The sequence below is a fragment of the Helobdella robusta genome (assembly GCF_000326865.2).
Source record: "Helobdella robusta unplaced genomic scaffold HELROscaffold_27, whole genome shotgun sequence".
Classification (NCBI taxonomy): domain Eukaryota; kingdom Metazoa; phylum Annelida; class Clitellata; order Rhynchobdellida; family Glossiphoniidae; genus Helobdella; species Helobdella robusta.
This window is the reverse complement of record NW_008704392.1, coordinates 1351143-1371276: the sequence shown is the minus strand read 5'-3', so window position 1 is coordinate 1371276 and position 20134 is coordinate 1351143. Positions and strand designations below refer to the sequence as shown.

The following is a 20134-nucleotide window of genomic DNA, read 5'->3' as shown; positions in this document are numbered from 1 at the left end:
CCGAATGTGAATGTATGTATGTATGTATGTATGTATGTATGTATGTATGTATGTATGTATGTATGTATGTATGTATGTATGTATGTATGTATGTATGTATGTATGTATGTATGCATGTATGTATGTATGTATGAATGTATGTATGAATGTATGTATGTATGAATGAATGAATGTATGTATGTATGTATGTATGTATGTATGTATGTATGTATGTATGTATGTATGTATGTATGTATGTATGTATGTATGTATGTATGTATGTATGTATGTATGTATGTATATATGTATGTATGTATATATGTATGGAACGTAATATGATTAGTATTTTAACATTAACGAACTGGAATAAGCTGTAGTTTTCAGCACAGCCGATGCTTAAGTAAGATTTTTCTTATGTTGGTTGGTTGATTTGTTTGTTTGTTAGTTTGGATATTGTTGTTGATTTGATGGTTGCTGGTGATTTTGTTTTAGTTTTGGTCTGTCGAATTCATAGTTTGTTGGTTACTGTTGATAATAATTTTGACCGGGTTAGTGTTGTTGTACTGATAAGTTGTTGGTCTTGTTTAGCTTGTTTTTTCGTTTGTCTTTTAGGTGATTTATCTCGATTTCAATTTCTAGTTCGTGTTGCAAAGTTTTTTTGTAAACACATATTGATTGGTAATGAAGTTTTAATATAGCTAATCTTGCCTCGCTCTTTGGATTATAAATTTCAAATGGATAATACAAAAATTGGATATATTCAATTTAATTATTGTTAAAAAAATCTCAAAGCAAAACTTTTTGCTACGTAGGAAAACATTCGAAATTTTCTTTCTCTGGCGAAGTTTCACGCCTTACTAAACATTTGAAACAATGAGCCAGTGAAGAATAAAACAACAAAAGAAACATTCTCTCATCAACAAATTTAAAAAAAAATTGGAGGTACAACTATTCGCCAACGATGGCCGATCCGAAAACATATGGCTTTGGCTGTACGATAAAGGAGTTGCAAGATTTGATGCAATGTAGGGGTAAGAATGGGCACCTAGTCTTACAACAGAGGTATGGAAGTGCTCTGGAATTGTGCAAAAAATTAAAAACTTCGCCGACTGAAGGTTTGTTTGGATAATTTGGATAGTTATGTGTGTTTGTTGTGTGTGTGTGTGAGTGTGTGTGTGGATGTGTGTGTATGTGGTGTGTGGATGCGTGTGTGTGTGTTTATGTGTTTTATACATGTTTGTAGATTGTAGGGTATATAATAGTGTATATTATTTCACGTTGTTTTAATTAAAAAAAAAAACATTTTTTAAATACTTGAAATGCTGTTTAGTTTAATTATGTCTTTTTGCATTAATATATTTTATTATTTTAGATATAATTGTGCAAGTTAAGGTAACAAGCGAAATTGTTTAGATAGTTAGCATCGCGTTTTAATAAGAATTTAAGCATACGTAGTAGCCTCTTAATTAATTCTTCATTTTTTATTCATTACTTCAAAAGGGAACTCAATTTTTGTAACATTAAACAGACAATTCTTTGAAAAAAAATCTCACACCAACTGCCACGGCTTCCTATAAATGACGTCATTGTAAATGAATATTTTTTGAAAACAATTTCAGGGTTGAGCGGTTCAGAGGAGGATAAAAAAATCCGAATATCGGTATACGGTTCAAACTTCATTCCGCCAAAACCAGCCAAATCTTTTTGGCGGTTGGCTTGGGAGGCCCTTCAGGACGTCACACTCATCATCCTCATCATCGCTGCAATCATATCGTTAGGGCTGTCCTTCTACCACCCACCACTTAGTGATGAGGATCATCTGGGTGAGTCGCTAAAGCAGCTTGTAACTTCTCAATCAATTCTTTATTGTTGCTATTTATTCAGTATCTTCATTTGTTAGTGAGTGTGTTCAGTAATGTTTGAAAAATAAATAAATCAAATTACGATGCCTAACAATGTAAAAATGTTAAAATTTGAAATATTTTCAAATGTATGCAATGAACACGTTCCATTGGTTAATTAATTAATTAATTGATTGATTGATTGAATGATTGGTTTAAAAGCTAGTAAGAGCGCCATGCCTCAATTTTCTGAGGGCTACATAGTTACGTAGTTGCTTGGTTCAAATTCAGGCAGTGTCTTCGCAATTTTAAACTGAGACGCTGACTTTTAAGCGAAGTTGAATGTTAGATAGTTTTACAGACTTTTATGTGCTAAAACTGATCTGTAAATGATGTCTAGCCCTATATTGCAAGCAGTCTAACTCATTTGACATGGCACCATAAATTATAAATAACCTTTAACTGAACAAACATCAACACTACAAAGACCTGATAAGAACGTCGTAAAATATTAATATTGTGTATAGTTTATAAATCATAAAAACCCCATCTATTTGTTATCTCTTGCTCTCTGCCTCTCTTTCCGTTTTGTATTTTCTCTCTTTTCATTCTCTCTCACTGTCTTTTTTCTTTTGTTTCTTTTTCTCTTTCGCACTTTTCTCTTTTTCTCTTGTTTTCTTTATCTCTTTTTTTTATCTCATTTTCCCATTTTCCATTCCCAACTTCCCCTTCCAAACTTCAGGATCCGACGAGACGGAATCATCGGCCGGTTGGATTGAAGGGGTGGCGATCTTGGGGGCCGTCCTGGTGGTCGTGCTGGTCACCGCGTTCAACGACTGGCAGAAGGAGAGGCAGTTCAGAGGGCTGCAGAGCAAAATCGAACATGAACACAAATTTTCGACACTCAGGAATGGCGAGGTACTGCAGATTGGTGTGGCTGATCTTGTCGTCGGTGACGTCTGCCAGGTCAAGTATGGTCAGTTGGTTTTTTGGTATTCTTGCATTTTTTTTTAGATTTAAATTGAAATTAAGAGTTATGAGTGGAAGAATGTTGAAAAGGGATAGAACAAGTAAGACAGACGGAAAGAGAAAAAGAGAGTGAAAGCAAAAGAGAGAAAGAGAAAGAATTGTGGCCGATCCTATTGGCGATGACACTTGCTAAGTTAAGTGTAGTGTAGATTAGAGTTAGATTTAAATTTTTGTGTGAAAATTAACAAATTCAATATCTACAAACTTGAAAACATTCACACATACTTCTTTCTATTTCTGTAAGGTGACCTACTCCCTGCCGACGGAATAATAATCCAAAGTAATGACCTGAAAATTGACGAGAGTTCGCTGACCGGCGAATCCGACCACGTAAAAAAGTCCGAAAATGGCGACCCAATGTTACTCTCCGGTAAAAAGAAGCCTAATTTGTTCTAATTATTATTTTACATTCATTTTGATATAATGTGTAATGTCTTTTAAATGTTCATTTATTGATTTGTTCTTACTCTTACTTTCTCTCTCTTTCTTTTTTTTTGTATTTAAGTCGAAATTTACGAAAAATTCTTCACTAACTTGATAATATTTCACAGCATAATAATACACCACCAGAGTGCCATAAACAAACAATGGTGATCATCACCGATAGATACACGATATGAATTACTAATAAACAACAATAATAATGAATTTAGTTATAATAATAATAATAGTGAAGTGAATTATAATAATGAATTATGAATTATGAATTGCCAAGGAACGCACGTGATGGAAGGCAGCGGCAAAATGTTGATCGTAGCGGTTGGCGTGAACTCACAATCAGGGATCATATTCACGTTATTGGGAGCTACACAAGAAAAGGCTAAAGGTAAAAAATATTATTTTTATTATTGTTATTCTAATTAATTATATTTTTATATTATTATTATTTATTATTGTTATTATTAGTTATATAATTATTATACTTTCCTTTTTTTACTAGATGTAGACAAATAACATAGCATAACATAACAAAACCTAACAAAGATTTTTTAAAGTGATCCAAGAAGACTGAGTCTGTGACAGAACCACTTTTGAGATTTTTTTTTAATATCCTACTTTTGCTAAGTTTGCTTTAAAGTTATTAGTTGTTTCTGCGCATATTATTTCATCTCCCAGTTTGTTCCACTCGTTGACAACTCTGCAGCTGAAAAATTTTTGCTTTATCGAGCCCAGGCTTTTTTTAAAGATCTTATATTTATACCCCCTTGTTTTACTGTTCATCTTAAGCTCAAAAGTTTTGCTGATTCCAAATTTTTCTTCATAGTGATGATTTTGTATGCTTGAATCGAGTCTTTTTTTGTTCTTCTTTTTTCTAATGTCGTCAATCCACAAACCTTTAATCTGTCTTCACACGGCACACCTTCAACATTCTCGTTGCCATCCTTTGAATATTCATGGGCCTGTGCACGTCTCCTAGTATATCTGGATTCTAAAGCTAAACACTGTACTCCAACTTTGGTTGAACCAATGCTAGATAGGTTTAATGTGACGATCATATCTCTGCTGTTTACTGTTCTTTTTCTCATAGCATGAAACACATCAACGCAAGCACGATGATGATAAGGATAATAATAATAATAAAAATAATAATAATATTAATAAACATTCTTTTAGAAACAACTAAAGACGCTACTGACTCAGCTACAGCTAAGACTAAAGGCGCAACTGGCGCTCCGCTAGCTGAACTCGAAGATATAGCTCTCATCGATTCTACTCAAGATAAAAAGAAAACGGTCATTATTGTTATTATTGTTATCATTATTATTATTATTATTATTATTATTGTTGTTGTTATTATTATTATTATTGTTGTTGTTATTATTATTATTATTGTTGTTGTTGTTATTATTATTATTATTGTTGTTGTTATTATTATCATTATTATTATTATTATTATTATTATTATTATTATTATTATTATTATTATTTTAACAATAATGAAATGATGATGATAATAAAATTTATATAGCTAATTAGCTCATTGGCAACTAACCAAAATGCTATCGGTAGTGTAAACTGCAATATGAAATAAAATAAAACTTAACAATGTAAGCAACAACAAATAAAACAACAACTAAAACAACAACAACAACAATATTATCATTATATATTAAATATAAATAATTATGTGGCCAGGAGGAGAGCGACCAAGCCGACAAGCAGTCTCGAGGTAGGAAGGAGAAGTCAGTGCTGCAAGCCAAACTCACAAAGCTAGCCATTCAAATTGGATACATTGGTACTAAGTGATGAACGAATGATAAAATTACTGGATGAATGAATGAATGGATTGATAGACGGATGTATAGATAAATGGATAAATTAAATGGATAATAGATAGATTGATTGAGGAGTGAATGAATGATAAATCTGTTCAACAAGCTAAACCTTTAAAACTGGCTATTTAAATAGGATTCATTGGCACTGAAAAATAAATAAATGAATTAAGTATGAGTGTATGAATGAAAGAGTGAATGAATGAATGAATGAACGAACGATTGAATGAATGAATGAATGAACAAACGATTGAATGACTGAATGAATAAATTGTTTTACATCGCATATACTACACACACGCAGGAACCATCGTAGCCTTACTAACAGTAATAATACTCATCCTAAACTTCTCAATTACTACTTTTGTGGTACAAAAAAAACCCTGGAGTAACGATTACCTCCAACAGTACGTTAAATTTTTCATCATCGGTGTCACCGTTCTCGTCGTGGCAGTCCCTGAAGGCCTGCCTTTGGCCGTTACGCTCGCTTTGGCTTATTCTGTTAAGGTTGGGTGTGGATTTTTTGGTTTTTTGTTTTTTTTTTGTTCACTTAATCGTTTGTTCATTCATTGATTCATTCACTCATTTATTGATTCATTGATTCATTTATTCGTTCGTTCATTCATTCATGTCAGATCAGACATTTCTTTCATCAAATCCCTTTGTTTGAAGTTAAACCCTTGAAAATGAATTCAGAAAATGATGTTAGACAACAATTTGGTGAGGCACCTGGACGCATGTGAGACCATGGGCAACGCTACTGCCATCTGCTCCGACAAAACTGGAACACTGACCACAAACCGGATGACGGTCGTTCAGAGCTACATCGGAGGTGAATTTTTTTCTTTAAAAAGTTGATTAATTTTGACAACACACAGCAACGCATACGCACAGACACGCACACACACAACCATACACCACAGAGACACACAAACCACCACACAGACACACACACGCACAGACACGCACAGACACGCATTACATATGAATACTCATTCATTCAGACGTTGCTTTCACTTAATGGGGTAGTGACAATTCCTGTTTCATCTGGATTATGGAAAGGTAGTGGAGAAATGTAGTCCACTCACTCTATAGATGAGGATATGTGTGAGGATGTTACTAGTATTCGTTGTGAAGCAAATGCTTCTCATAGTATATAAATAAATAGAATTAGGGATACTATAGACATAGTAGATCCAATTGATGAAATAACATTTCATATTATAAAGGCGTCCGGGTAATCAGAATATCGTCGTGGTATACCCCTTAAACCTAAAAAGTGTTGTGGGAAAAAGAAAAACGTGTGCATTCTTTGCACAGACACGCACAGACACGCATTACATATGAATACTCATTCATTCAGACGTAGCTATAGCGTCAACAGTTGCAAACGTCCTCGCGATTATTTTATTTTATTTATTTCTTTATTAACTAATTCCAAAAAATTGTTCTTAAATTAAATTTTAATTTGATTCAGTTAATAATTAAATTGTTAAAAATTCCTATCCGAGCAAAATTTTATTTTATTCATTTTTTTATTTTCATTTTATTCATTCATTCAATCATTCATTCATTCATTCACTCACTCACTCATTCACTCATTCATTCATTCATTCATTCATACATTTCATAATTAATTTTAATTATATAAAATATGCCTCCTCAGATGTTCACCACAAAAAAATCCCGAAGTTTACAGAATTCTCGGCCAACATCCAGCCACTGATCATCGAATCCATAGCGATAAATAGCGGATACACATCGAGAATTATGGTTAGTGTAAAATTGACCAGTGACGAGATGGTTTAATGGTTGAGGTACATGGCTTTGCTGGTACAGTGACTTTGTTCAAACGCAAACAGATTCCCGCCTATCACACACATACGCACATACACACGCACACACACGCACATACTTACACAGACACACATGCAAAAACACCCAGGCAAACATTTAAAATCAATACATCAGAGCGCAATTTTTCTATATTTTCTTCGATAGTACTACAACTACTACTACTAAAAATAAAAATACTAATACTACTACTGTTACTACTACTAATACTACTACATACACATACACGCACATACACATAAACACAGACACACGCACATACACATAAACACAGACACACGCACACAAACACAAACACAGCCGTCCGAGAACAAAAACGAGCTGCCGAAGCAAGTCGGAAACAAAACGGAATGTGCGCTGTTGGGCTTCCTGGTTGACCTGGAACAAAACTACGAAACAGCCAGGGAGAACATGCCTGAAGAGAAAATACACAAGGTCTATACCTTCAATTCTGTCAGGAAATCAATGAGCACCGTTATACCGAGAGAGAATGGGTATACACTCTTCACTAAGGGTGCCTCTGAGATCGTCATGAAGAAGTAAGTAACTGACATCTATCTAATTTCATTTTATAATAGGAATTGTTAAACATCGATCTGATTTCATTTTATGATAGAAATGGATGGGTTTCTATTTAATTTCGTTTTATGATAGAGACGGATGAATAGAGATCTAATTTCGTTTTATGATGGAGAGGTAGTTAATAATGAATCTATAAAATCGGCGATACTTTCAAACTTATATGCAAAACGGTGAAATTGAAACTTTGACGTTTCGCCGATCATTTTCACTTGAAAATTTAATGAAATCTACCAATAAACAGTATATTGTCACCGTTATCAACAATAACCATAAAGGCAATGATAACAACAATAATATTAACAACAATAACTGCAACGGTAATTTTATTAACAATAAACACACTACACATCCACGCATAAAAGTTTCCAGAAGAGAGAGAAAAAGAGAGAAAGAGAGAAAAAAAGAAAAAGAGGGAAGGAAAGATAAAGTGTAACAGACACACACATACGCACACAAAAAGAGAGACAGAAATAAAGAGAAAGAAAGAGACGGTCAAACACATACATTCGATAAATACTCACACACACACACACACACACACACACACACACACACACACACACACACAGATGCACATGGATCTTAGATGGGCAGGGTCAACCGCGGCCTTTTGGGGTATCAGATCAAGAAAATATCATTAAAAGGGTCATAGAGCCCATGGCGTCAGATGGTCTTCGTACCATTGGGGTGGCCTACAAAAATTATGTTTACGGTAGTCTTTTTCTATGTTTGTTTGTTTGTTTGTTTGTTTGTTTGTTTGTTTGTTGCTTCATTCATCTATTTGCTCGTCCATCCATTCATTCATCCATACGTTATTATACGTTATTTATTCATTTATTTTTCGTAATATCATATAACTTATTCAGTTACGCCATAACCGATGATAATAATAAACAGTAATAAGTTAATAGTAATAACAACAACAGTAGTAGTAATAGTAGTAGTATTTATAATAATAAGTTAATAATAATAATAAGTTAATAATAATAAAAAAAATAATAATAATAATTTTTGGAATTTGACAACCAAGGAAGTGGCCAGCCAAACGACGTAGTGATATCGAAAGAACCGGATTGGGAAAACGAGACGGATATCGTTTCGAATCTCACCTGCCTCTTGTTCGTCGGCATTGAAGATCCTGTCAGACCTGAGGTGTCTGTCTGTGTGTGTTTGTCTGTATGTGTCTGTGTGCATGTATGTCTGTGTTCTTTGTACGTGTGTGTTGTGTGTCTGAGTGTATATGTATGTATGTATGTCTGTGTTTTGTGTACGTGTGTGTGTCTTGGTTTGTGTGTATGTGTATGCGTTGACATGTTTCACGCTATTTATACATTTGATATTTGTTGTACAACAATGTAATAAATTTCAATTATATAAGATTACGTTAACTCGTTACGAAAACATTATTCTCATTGGGATAAAACTTTGACGAACTCAATGAACAAGAGACATTTTCAGAGCTTAAAAATATTCGTGAAACCAACAACTTAAAATCAAAATTTTTAAATCAAAAACTTAAAATTAAATCAAAAAAATCTAAAACTACCCGAAACTAAAGGTCCCAGAAGCAATAAAGAAGTGCCAGCGAGCCGGAATCACAGTCCGCATGGTAACAGGTGACAACATAAACACAGCTAGATCCATCGCGACGAAATGTGGGATAATCAAACCGTCGGATGATTTTATTATCATGGAAGGACCGGATTTTAATAGTCGGATTAGACGGACTTTGGATGATCCGGTCGGTTTGATATCGAGATGTGGTTTTGTAAAGCGCCTTTTAGTGTTTTGTAATCGCTGATGTGTATTGTTTTGTATCGTGTTGTATTGTATTGATGGGATGGTACTGCAGTTGTTGTGTGCGAAGTGTTGTTTTGTATTTGGTGTTTTTTTCTCTCTTTTGTGTTATTACATGAAAATGTGATTAATGTTGATATATAGCATTAGCCACACAAGGTTTTTAAATAATTCAACTTAATTTTCGTAATTCTTGTAAAATCTCTTAATAATTTTAACAAATCATCTCTTAAAATAATTGATTTGTTGTTTGTTTGATTGGTTGTTTAAGAAATTTATCTAACCAATATACGCTCAACAGCCAAGCCAAGAACTAATCGATAAAATTTGGCCGAAACTGCGGGTACTGGCCCGTTCCTCCCCTCAAGACAAGTACACCCTAGTGAAGGGAATCATCGACAGTAAGTTGAACCCCAATCGTGAGGTTGTGGCAGTTACGGGAGACGGTACCAACGATGGGCCGGCCCTGAAAAAAGCAGACGTCGGATTTGCTATGGTAATTTGTATTTATTTTTGGTAATTTATATATGGTAATTATTCCATTTTGGTAATTTATCTACGGGAAAAAATGTGCCAACATATTCAACCAAAAACTACGCACAATTCATCCAATTCACTTCTTAACAGTTTTCGGACAATAATTTACATATTTCAGAAAAGGCATTTAAAATTTTCCCATATTCTACAGGGCATAGCCGGCACAGATGTGGCAAAAGAAGCGTCTGACATCATCCTAACTGATGATAACTTCACATCGATTGTGAAAGCTGTCATGTGGGGTAGAAACGTTTACGACAGCATTGCGAAATTTCTGCAATTCCAACTCACTGTCAACGTTGTAGCCGTCATCGCCGCGTTTCTCGGCGCCTGCGTCATCAAGGTTGCTGCTGCTGTTGTGCTGATGTTGTCGGTTGCTCGTTCAATGTTTTGGACAGTTTCGGCGAAGATTTTCATCAAAATTATAATAATTTTTAAGAAATTTCTTCATTAAATTTGAAAAATCCAATTGAACTTTGATAAATTTTTGACACGAAACAATGTGATTCATCGCCAAACTACAACCGCACCACAATTACTGCTATACTAAAACCAAACATCTTGCGAAATCTGTGACAAAGTGCAAAATGATATTATTATTATTATTGTGTTTGTTGAGATTTGTATAGCGCTAATTATAATAGAAAATTTCATCAGCGTTATAATATCCGTTTGGCCAGGACTCGCCCCTCAAAGCCATCCAAATGTTGTGGGTCAATCTAATTATGGACACCCTAGCTTCCCTTGCTCTGGCTACGGAACTTCCGAACGAGGAGATGTTGAACAGGAGACCGTACGGTAGGACAAAGCCACTGATATCGAGGACGATGATGAAGAACATCATTGGACATGCCGTTTATCAACTGACTGTCATTTTCGTGCTCTTGTTTGCTGGTTAGATGTTCATTGCTTCTACGTTCAAATTAACTTGACATTTTGTTTGTTCGTTCGTTCGTTCGTTCGTATGTTTATTTGTAATTGATTTTTCGATGGATGGCTTTACGTTGTCCAATTCAGCGGATTTTCTGCACGCTTACTCACCTTTGCTGGCAAAACAGCTTAACAAGTTATCTACTTGTTAGTAATTTATCCAATTTAAATATTTAGGGTGTCATCAGGTTTTCTCAACATTATAAGCACCGAAATACTTTTTAAACTTCAGATAAATCTCTTTGTGTATGCATTTACTACTTTTGTTTCTTAGTTATGTGGGCGTGTGCGTGTGTAGTTGTGCTTATGCGGGCAACAAGACAAAATATAAAAACAAAACAATCTAAATGCAATTTTAAAAAAGAATATCTGAGAACGAAACATTCTGAAAACCGAACGCAGGCCACATACTGTTCGACATTGACGACGGGAAGTGGCAGCCACCAAATGCGAAGCCAACGCAACACTTCACCATCATATTCAACGCTTTCGTCATGATGACGTTGTTTAATGAGATCAACGCCAGGAAGATTCACGGACAGAGAAATGTTTTTGAGGGTCTCAATAGGAACCCTGTCTTCATTTGCATCTGGATTGGTACCTTTATAGCTCAGGTCGGTTTTGGGGGATATCTAACTAATTTGAAACTTAATGACTAATGTGAAAGTTTAGTGAATTACTTTAAAATTTAACCTACAAGTTACAGAATTTAGCATAATAAAACGTGAACAAACAAACAATGACCAAAGAAACAAAAAAAATAATTTTTATTAAAAAACTGACTTCCAGGTGATCATAGTGCAATTCGGAAGTTATGCCTTCGCTACTGTTGGTCTGAGTTTGGAGCAGTGGGTGTGGTGCTTGTTTCTGGGCATCGGAGAACTAGTCTGGGGACAGGTTAGTTAATAACTCGGAAATAAATTTACATAAAAATTTTTTTGGGGAAGTTTGTAATTGACGAAAAATGAAATTCGTTAATAAAAATACTTTTGTTTTTATATTTATATTATATTTATATTTTTTATTTTTATATTTTTAAGTTTTTACACCAGAAATTCATTGTCTTCACCTCAAGTGTAATAAAAAAAACTTGTCTCTAACATCCTGTAAACACACTTACCATATAACTTTAGATCAATTTTACAAGATTAATAAAATAAAAAATAAAATAACAATATCAATTCTTGCGATCAGCTGATAACAACGATACCCACTCGTCGACTACCCCGCAAGTTGGCTCTGGGTGCTGCCTCCCCCAAAGAAATCGAACTTCTGGAACAGTCTGCTTACGAGGAAGGCATGGATGACATGGGTAAGAGAGGGCAAATATTGTGGATTCGTGGTCTTAACAGGCTTCAGCATCAGGTAGTTATTTTCTTTCATTTGTTCCTTTTCCTCTGGTGTTAATATTTTTTTAGTTTTGCACTTGTATTGTAAGGTCGTGCAAAAATCATTTACAAGCGCTGCGCGAGTGAAGCTGTTGATGTTTCTGAAAAATTTTTAAGAGAAGATGAATATTATAAACGAATTAAATAGCAAACAAAATAAATTTAAAAACCCATGAATTCAGATTCGAGTGGTGAACGTTTTTCAAGAGCAGGCAGTCTCACCAACCACACGCATACGCCCATCCATCTCTACTACAGAAATGCTACGCTGAAAATATAATTTTTTAATTAATTTGAATTAAATCATATTAATTAATTTATTAGTTATTTTAATTATTATTTCAATTATTTTATTCATATTTTCGTCTCGGCTATTGATATGATTCTCGTGTTTTTCTTTTCTATTTTAAGTTTTTTTAATACTCAGATTTTATTTTCTAGTCTTGTCGTTTTGAGTTTGATGAACTGCTAATAATGTTAATTACTTAAATAATAATAATAATAATAATAACTATTATTATTTTATAATTAAATAATTAACGTTTACAATATCGATGATCAATGTTTTATAGAACGTATTTTATTACACCGAAAAATTACCCTCATTTAAGCAAAAAAGGGCAGTCGAACGCCTATTTTGGCTTCAAGTCTACACAATACCGAAACCTAGATCACCCACAAATGGGATAATGGAGATGTTTTTATCTTAATAAAAATACATTTTTTACGAAAATTTCTCCTAATTTCTCTTTAAGAGGCCAAATGATAGGTAAATAAGGGCTCAGCTCCATTTTCACTCTTGGTTGATTTGCCCTTTTGTTGGCCCTGTAAACCAAAACTAGATAAACCATTTGCCCCTTTTTTTATCTAACTCTTCGTACCTTTTTTTACAGTGATAATGGAATTTAGACAATTTTAGATTTTATCTTCTGATTTTTTTTGTTTTTTCAACCTTCCTCTGTCAGCCTCCGTTAAAGTTTATAGCGGGTCAGTGTTATTTAGGTCAGTTGGTCAGTTGTCTTGGGGACAATAATAATAGTAATAATAATAATAATGGCAATAATATAAGATAAAAATAATAATTATATAAGGTAACAATAATAAATTCCAGGGGCCACAAAAATTTTAATACTTTTTCATCGTTTTAAAACCTTCAGTCCCCCAACTGAAATCATATAGGGCAACAAAGCGGTAGAACTAAATTATTATTATTATTATCATTAATTATTTGTTGTTGTTGTTATTATTATTGCTTATTATTATTATTATTTTATTATTTTGTTTTTACAAATTGTCTCATCGTTTTGCCGTTTTTGAAGATTGATGCTTATTCAACTCCTGTAACATTACCGCAATATATAATTAAACTAATAACAAATAATAATAATCAATTATTATTGTTATTATTATTATTGTCATTTAACAAAGTATAATTTTTATATATTAAATGTACGTATGTGTGTTTGTGTGTGTGTGAGTGTAAAATTTTTAAAATTTGAATTCGAGCTCAAATTAATTTTTTATTATCGTTTCAATTTCATTATAAGTATAATGAGAAATGATTAGCTCGTATCTAAAACACACTAAACTGTATCTACGTGTCTTTTTTTTTAAAGAAATATATACAGTAGCCAAAATGAACATATAGAAATTTATCATATTATACATCATGGTTCGATTGCTGATGTAGAAATTGCAGTAGTGGTAAATGTATTTGCAGTAGTAGAAGTAATGGCATTAATGTAGTTATAATTACAGCAGAAACAGAATTAATAGTGGTAGCAGTAATAATGGCAGTAGTAATATAATTTTTGTTGAGCAACAGTAGTAGAAGTAGTAGTTGTTGGCGTAGTAGTAGCAGTAGCAATGATAGTAAAAGCAGCAGTAGTACTAGTAAAATTATTATAAATATTTATAAATTGTACATAAATAATAAGTGGACGAAAAGTGATTTATAATCACTAAATGTCATGTCATGTCTAGAGTCTGGCCTATGATGGATGGAATTTTTTTCTTTCTATGAAACACCTAACACCTCATAACATACTTTGATATATGGAATATATATGTGTGTGTGTGCGTGTATGTGTGTGTGTGTGCGTGCCTGTATGTGCGTGTATGCGTGCCTGTATGTGCGTGTGTGTTGCTAGACCAAAAAAATGCTAATGATATCGATCGTATGATGAAATAATTTAGCATTTTGCAAAAATTCGATCACATCTGATTAAAAAAAATCTCTTGAAGGTCATTGTGCCACACAGGCACACCACACACACACACACACACAAACACGCACAGATAGAAAGAAAGAAAGAGCGAAAGAAGAAGAGATAAAGAGAGAATGAGAGAAACACAGTCATACACACAAATATATGTGTACAACACGCACATAAAGAGGGTCAGGAAATCGAGAGAGGAAGAAAGAATGATGGATATAAAAAGAGGCACAAACACACACACACACACACAACACACACATAAAATCCCACACACACACACACAAGATGAATAAACAATCCTTACCACATCATATAATTAGAGAGGATTTCAGCCTAATTATACAGGTAAATAAATAACTAGCTAACTTGGCATGGGTTCATAAAAATATCATTAACAACGTCTATAAATACAAACCTCGTAACTAGGGAAACCAGAAAGCCAAACTTTAGCTATATTACTTGCGCGTTACTATAAATATATCCTTAGTTATATTTCCTGTATAGTTTCTCAGAGCAGCATGTAATGTAACACGATATCTTTTCTTCCACCTGCTAATTTGTTAGTTGATACCTAAAGAAAGATAAGAAAAGAAGCGAAGCAAGATGGGTTGTGGTAGCTCTCATAATTCTAAAGTTTGATTTTATTGATTATTTTTAAAATTTATGTTGAAATTTTTCAAAAATTTCAACTAATTAACTAAATCAAACCGATTCAAAAAGCAGAATTTTTTAAGTTATGACACTCCTGCATTCATTTTTCTCTAATCAATCGAGCACTCAATTGCCTTTTAATAAACACACCTCTGAGGTAAAGATTTCCAAATATTTTTTTAAAATTCCTCTAAAACAGTACAACTACAAGGATTTTCCAACGCCTGACATGTTGGCCGAGGCGCAAATGGAATACCAAAGATATTACTACTCTAAAGATAAGAACGACAACACTAATAAAGAAAAAAATAAGAAAGTAAATTTTGACGGAGCGCCGGACCCGTACCCGCCACGATGCAGAAAATCTCAAATTTTCAACATCCAAGATTATTTTCATTTAGACAGAAGAGCTAAACTGGTATCTGAACATGATCTTTGTTAAAATTGATCCATTCATCATAAATTTTTATAAATTTGTTGTAGACACCTTTTGAAATGGCCTCCGATAGTTACGAAAAATTAGTTTCCTATTTGGTGAAAACCGCTAAAAACGATGTCGGAAAGGCGAGGGCGATATTCGTGTGGATAGCCTCTCAAAGGTTGCAGCAGATCATGGATTACGTGGGGGATAGACTTCCACCGTCGAAAAGTCCTCTCTACAGCATCCTACACATCCTCGTCAAGCAGTGGGGCAATGGATACTCGGAAATTTTTTCTAAGATGTGCAAGTTAGATGATTAATTACATTTGTCTTTGCCTCAACGTGTTTTTAGATTTTTATTCAGAATATTTAAAAATTGTCAACCTAAAAATTTTAAAACTTTCAAAGATGTGCCGGAATTCCTTGTAAAATTGTCAAAGGCAAAGTGAAAGGTAGCAGCTACAAACTTGGAGAGAAAGTGGAAGGAACAAATGATTACTGCTTGATATTTGTAGATAATGATTGGAGGATCGTTGATCCGCACTGGGGCTCACAGTACGTCATCAACAGAGTCGACGACGATGATTGGGATAGTGTTTTGCACGATGACAAGAGGAACAAACAGAGTTTAAACGCCGACGAAATTGAAGTCGGTCAAATTTGCGATGATTTTTATTTTCTGACTGATCCAGAGGCTATAGTTTACACGCACCTGGCGTGTGAAACTGCCAACCAACTGCTAGCCAGACCAGTTACAGAGGATGAATTCTGGCAGATGGCGCTTCTTAAGGATGCTTTCTTCGATCTGGAGATGACAACCGTAAATTATCCCAAATGCATTATTCACTCAGACAACGGAAACGTGCACCTTAAATTCGGCCTCTCCTCAAAAATATACAGTCTGTTTTGTTACGGCCTGTACAAATCTTCTTACGACCCCAAAGCGAACATTATCAACGGCGTCAACATCGATCAGTACGTTCTCATGGAGATAACAAAAAACCAACTGGACATTAAAATTTATTTTCCAATCATTGGTAAGTACAAATTTGAATTGTACGGTAAAAACATTGAGGAAAACAAGGGTTTTGAAGTCGTCTGTGAATATGCAATCATTTGCTCGGAGCCCGATTTGAAATTTGAGCCCTTACCTCAGAACACGAGGTCGGAGTGGGGTGAAAATGGTGATACTCAGAGTATAGGGATGGTACCTATCAACTTGAAAGGTGGAATCTTAAAAACAGATAACGGAAAAATAAATTATGGCTTTAAGTTAACTAAATCACAAATGTTGCTGTTCAGCTCCAAACTGATAAATGTTCAGAATAAAAAGGAAAATTTGAAAAATTGCGTGCGACATTACAGAAAGGACGACGAAGTGCATTTTTATATAAAATGTCCGCAGCAAGGTAGGTACATCCATGAAATCAGTTGCAAAAAACCAGGCGAGAGGCAGTATGTGAATGAATGCAATTATTTGATTGAGAGCAGCCAGGGTTGTTCCGATTTATCATTCTACCCCGACATTGAAAACTGCCACGGTCAAACAGGAGATATGAGTCAACTGACCAAAAGCCCTGTTCTGCAGCCGGTCAGTCACAAGGAATCAATAATTGACCCGATAGAAGTGGATAAAGAGATGATCCTCACGATGAAATCTTACGAAACCCTCTCTCAAATGTCTGCACACCTAGAGAAACATTATTTCTTGGACAGCGAATCAGAAGATTGTTCGAACTACGCATATCTCCATCAATCTGGCAGAGATGTGAAATGTTATTTGAATTTCTTAAAAGTTGGTTTCTACAAATTGAATTTGTTGCACAACAAAGAAATTGCTTATCAATATCTCATCAACGTCATAGAACCGAACTTCAAAGCAGTTCCCTACCCCGAGAGAACAAGCGCATGGCAGAGCAACTATTTCATCGACGAACCGAAATCGTACAACTTGAAGGCTGGTGAAAAAATAAATTTCATGTTTACTCTGCCGGATGCAAAAGAAGCCATCATCGAAGGAAAAACATACAGGCAGCCGTTGAATAAAGTGAACAACGGTGGCGACATCTGGGAGAAAGAAATTATTGTTCCGACGAATGAGCAAACGTTGAATTTGAAAGTTGTGACATCTAACAAAGGACCTGTTAATGTTCTTACATACAAGGTCATTTTTTCAACTTTATCTTCAAATTTTCCTTTTAAACTTTTTTAATTTTAAAATTGGTTACTCTATATGTTATTACAAACCTTTCAAAAATTGTACAGCCGAAACGTTATAACATTACTTACAGGTTGTAAAAAATAGCGAACTCGACGAGATGAAGCAAAGCGTGGCGACGGAAAAGAAAAAGACAGAAGAGTTCTTGAAAGAAATGGAAGAGCAAAAAGAAAATGAAGAGAGATTGATGAAGAAAGCTAACAAAGACAAAGAGGAAAAATACATAAAAGCCCGCGACAACTACAACAAGAACAAGAAGTACTATGAAGAGGAAGAAGAAAAATTGCAGCAGAAAGAAAAAGAATTGGAAACAGTCGGACAAAAATCAATGGACAAAACGGAAAAAATGACGAAAAGAAATGCAAATGGTCATTCGGGCAACAAGGAGGTAGATTGGGATATCTATTTCAATATCTTCATGATATCAAACTGTCACATTGGTTTCGATATCTTCATGATATATTACAATTGAAATTAAGTATTTCTCTTTAATTTTACGATACAAAAGCATCCTTCTAGTACTTATTACGGAGGCAGCGGCAATAATAGCAAGGGAAAGATTATTTTCTCACCCGAACCGTCATCTCGCGGCACGGATTCCGAACTAGATGGCAGAGAGAAGGTTTGGTTAATTTTTTAAATTAAAATAAACTCATTTTAAATAAAAAGTCTAGATATATTTTCTTGTTTCTAACTAACTACCTGACAGCATTTTAGGACATATCAAATTGAGGGAACTGAAGATTGGAAACTCTACCATCCGAGTTAGTATTGTGCAAATCACAAAAAACTCTCATGCTATGACAAAAATTCCAAAAAAATGGGTATTAAGTATTTTTTTTTAATTTTATGACACAAAAGCATCCTTTTTAAAATTATATAAAATAATCATTATTAGATTAACATTATTCAAAATATGTTTTTAAAAAATTACAAATAAGAGCTGAGTAGTAACTTAGCGTTGGAAAGATTACGTGAATGCATCCGACATAGGGACAAGACGTTATTGAAGGCCTCCATTGATAGTTGCCATGAGAACGGTCTGAAAGATCACAAAGAAGTCAGGACGGCTACAATGAAACTCTACACATTCGACGCCAGACAACGTAATCTATTTATATTTCTATTATTATTATTATTATTATTCAGCTACGCTCATTCATATAGTGCTATTTTAGTACACGTATGTATATGCGAAAAATAATTCATCATACCCAAATACCCAAATATTCCACAGGTTTAGAATCAGCATGTTTGACGAAAAACCCATCGGCCATCAGAAAAGAGCTGGATGGTATTTATTCGCAAGGTCTTCAGCGTTATCTCCAGAACGAATGTAGGGAGGCGGGCTATCTCTTAGAATCTCTTGAGAGAAACAACACGAACAAAAATATTTTAAATATGGACAAAAAAACGATGACTGAGATTAGAAGGTACATGAATCCACCGCCTACTTTCCACAAAATTATGCAGTCGACGTTTTTGTTGCTAGGCGAGGATGAAGAAACAACTGATGTGAGTTTGTTTTATTTTTTTTTAATTTTACGGTTCTGCATCTTCAAAATGATGCTATAATGTGCCTTAATAATGGTTTGTCAAACGATACGTTGTGTGGTATGCTCGTTATACGATTCCTCAGATGATATAATAGTGCAAAAACTTGATATTCATTATAAAATAAGCATTGCTTTTTATAAAATTTTTATCAATACTCATTAAAATAGTCTCCGATTATTAAATCAGTAGTTAACGATAAAAACCCGAGCTAATTTATTCAATCAAATTTTGATAAAAAATAACGACAAAGTCGTGGAGAGAGTGCCAGAGATTGTGCAATCCGCAAGGATCAAACGGACTCAACCGCAAAATCATCCTTTTCGACGTGGCCAAAGTCCATCCTGAAATTGTCTCCAGATCGAATCAAATTCTTGAAGATGTTGACATCAGCAAGGTTCAGACAGTGAGTCCTGGAGCTGGGACATTCTATGTCTGGGTGAGTATGTGATGAAAATATACGGTGAGTTGTTCATTTTGCTTTGGAATGGTGTTTTCGTTGAATTGAATGAATGTCAAATGCATGTGACAATGTATCTTAATGGATTTAATTTATTTTCCGTGTTAAATTTTTTTTTCACGAAACTTCATTACTTTGTGGATGAATTTTCTTTATTTGTTATTTTTCAGACGAAAGGTGTGATCGATGAGTATGAAACCATGTACAACCTTTCGGAATACAAGCCGGCCAGCAGAGAGCGTCAGAAAGAAATATTCGGAAAAATAAACGAGGAACCGATCAAAAACAGAAATTATTACAAATCATTAGTTAGTGGCAATACGAGTAGGGAAGCAACTTCGAAATCAAGCCGCAAAACGAATTCTGAACTTGAAGGAACATGGCGTTACTGATTTGCCAAT

At 34.2% G+C, this 20134-nt stretch overlaps 2 protein-coding genes across 2 annotated transcripts; both read left to right on the top strand.

Moving 5' to 3' along the window:
• Positions 1-940: 940 nt before the first annotated feature.
• Positions 941-13611, top strand: HELRODRAFT_187088 (hypothetical protein; the record flags this gene model as incomplete). The annotated part of the gene is made up of 21 exons (XM_009020283.1): positions 941-1094; positions 1599-1802; positions 2563-2796; positions 3094-3219; positions 3565-3675; positions 4464-4582; positions 4986-5085; positions 5427-5629; positions 5819-5954; positions 6789-6895; positions 7277-7515; positions 8128-8270; positions 8589-8710; positions 9117-9299; positions 9657-9851; positions 10044-10235; positions 10573-10786; positions 11225-11436; positions 11612-11719; positions 12017-12187; positions 12393-13611. 21 exons carry the CDS (start codon positions 941-943, stop codon positions 12480-12482), a joined length of 3363 nt encoding a protein of 1120 aa, XP_009018531.1. The 3' UTR covers positions 12483-13611.
• A 1421-nt stretch (positions 13612-15032) lies between these two features.
• Positions 15033-20125, top strand: HELRODRAFT_173674 (hypothetical protein; the record flags this gene model as incomplete). Its single annotated transcript, XM_009020282.1, has 11 exons — positions 15033-15062; positions 15280-15498; positions 15564-15808; positions 15910-17665; positions 17793-18107; positions 18228-18341; positions 18429-18483; positions 18661-18825; positions 18957-19234; positions 19527-19712; positions 19904-20125. The coding sequence occupies 11 exons, from the start codon at positions 15033-15035 to the stop codon at positions 20123-20125; spliced, it is 3585 nt and encodes a 1194-aa protein (XP_009018530.1).
• Positions 20126-20134: the final 9 nt, after the last annotated feature.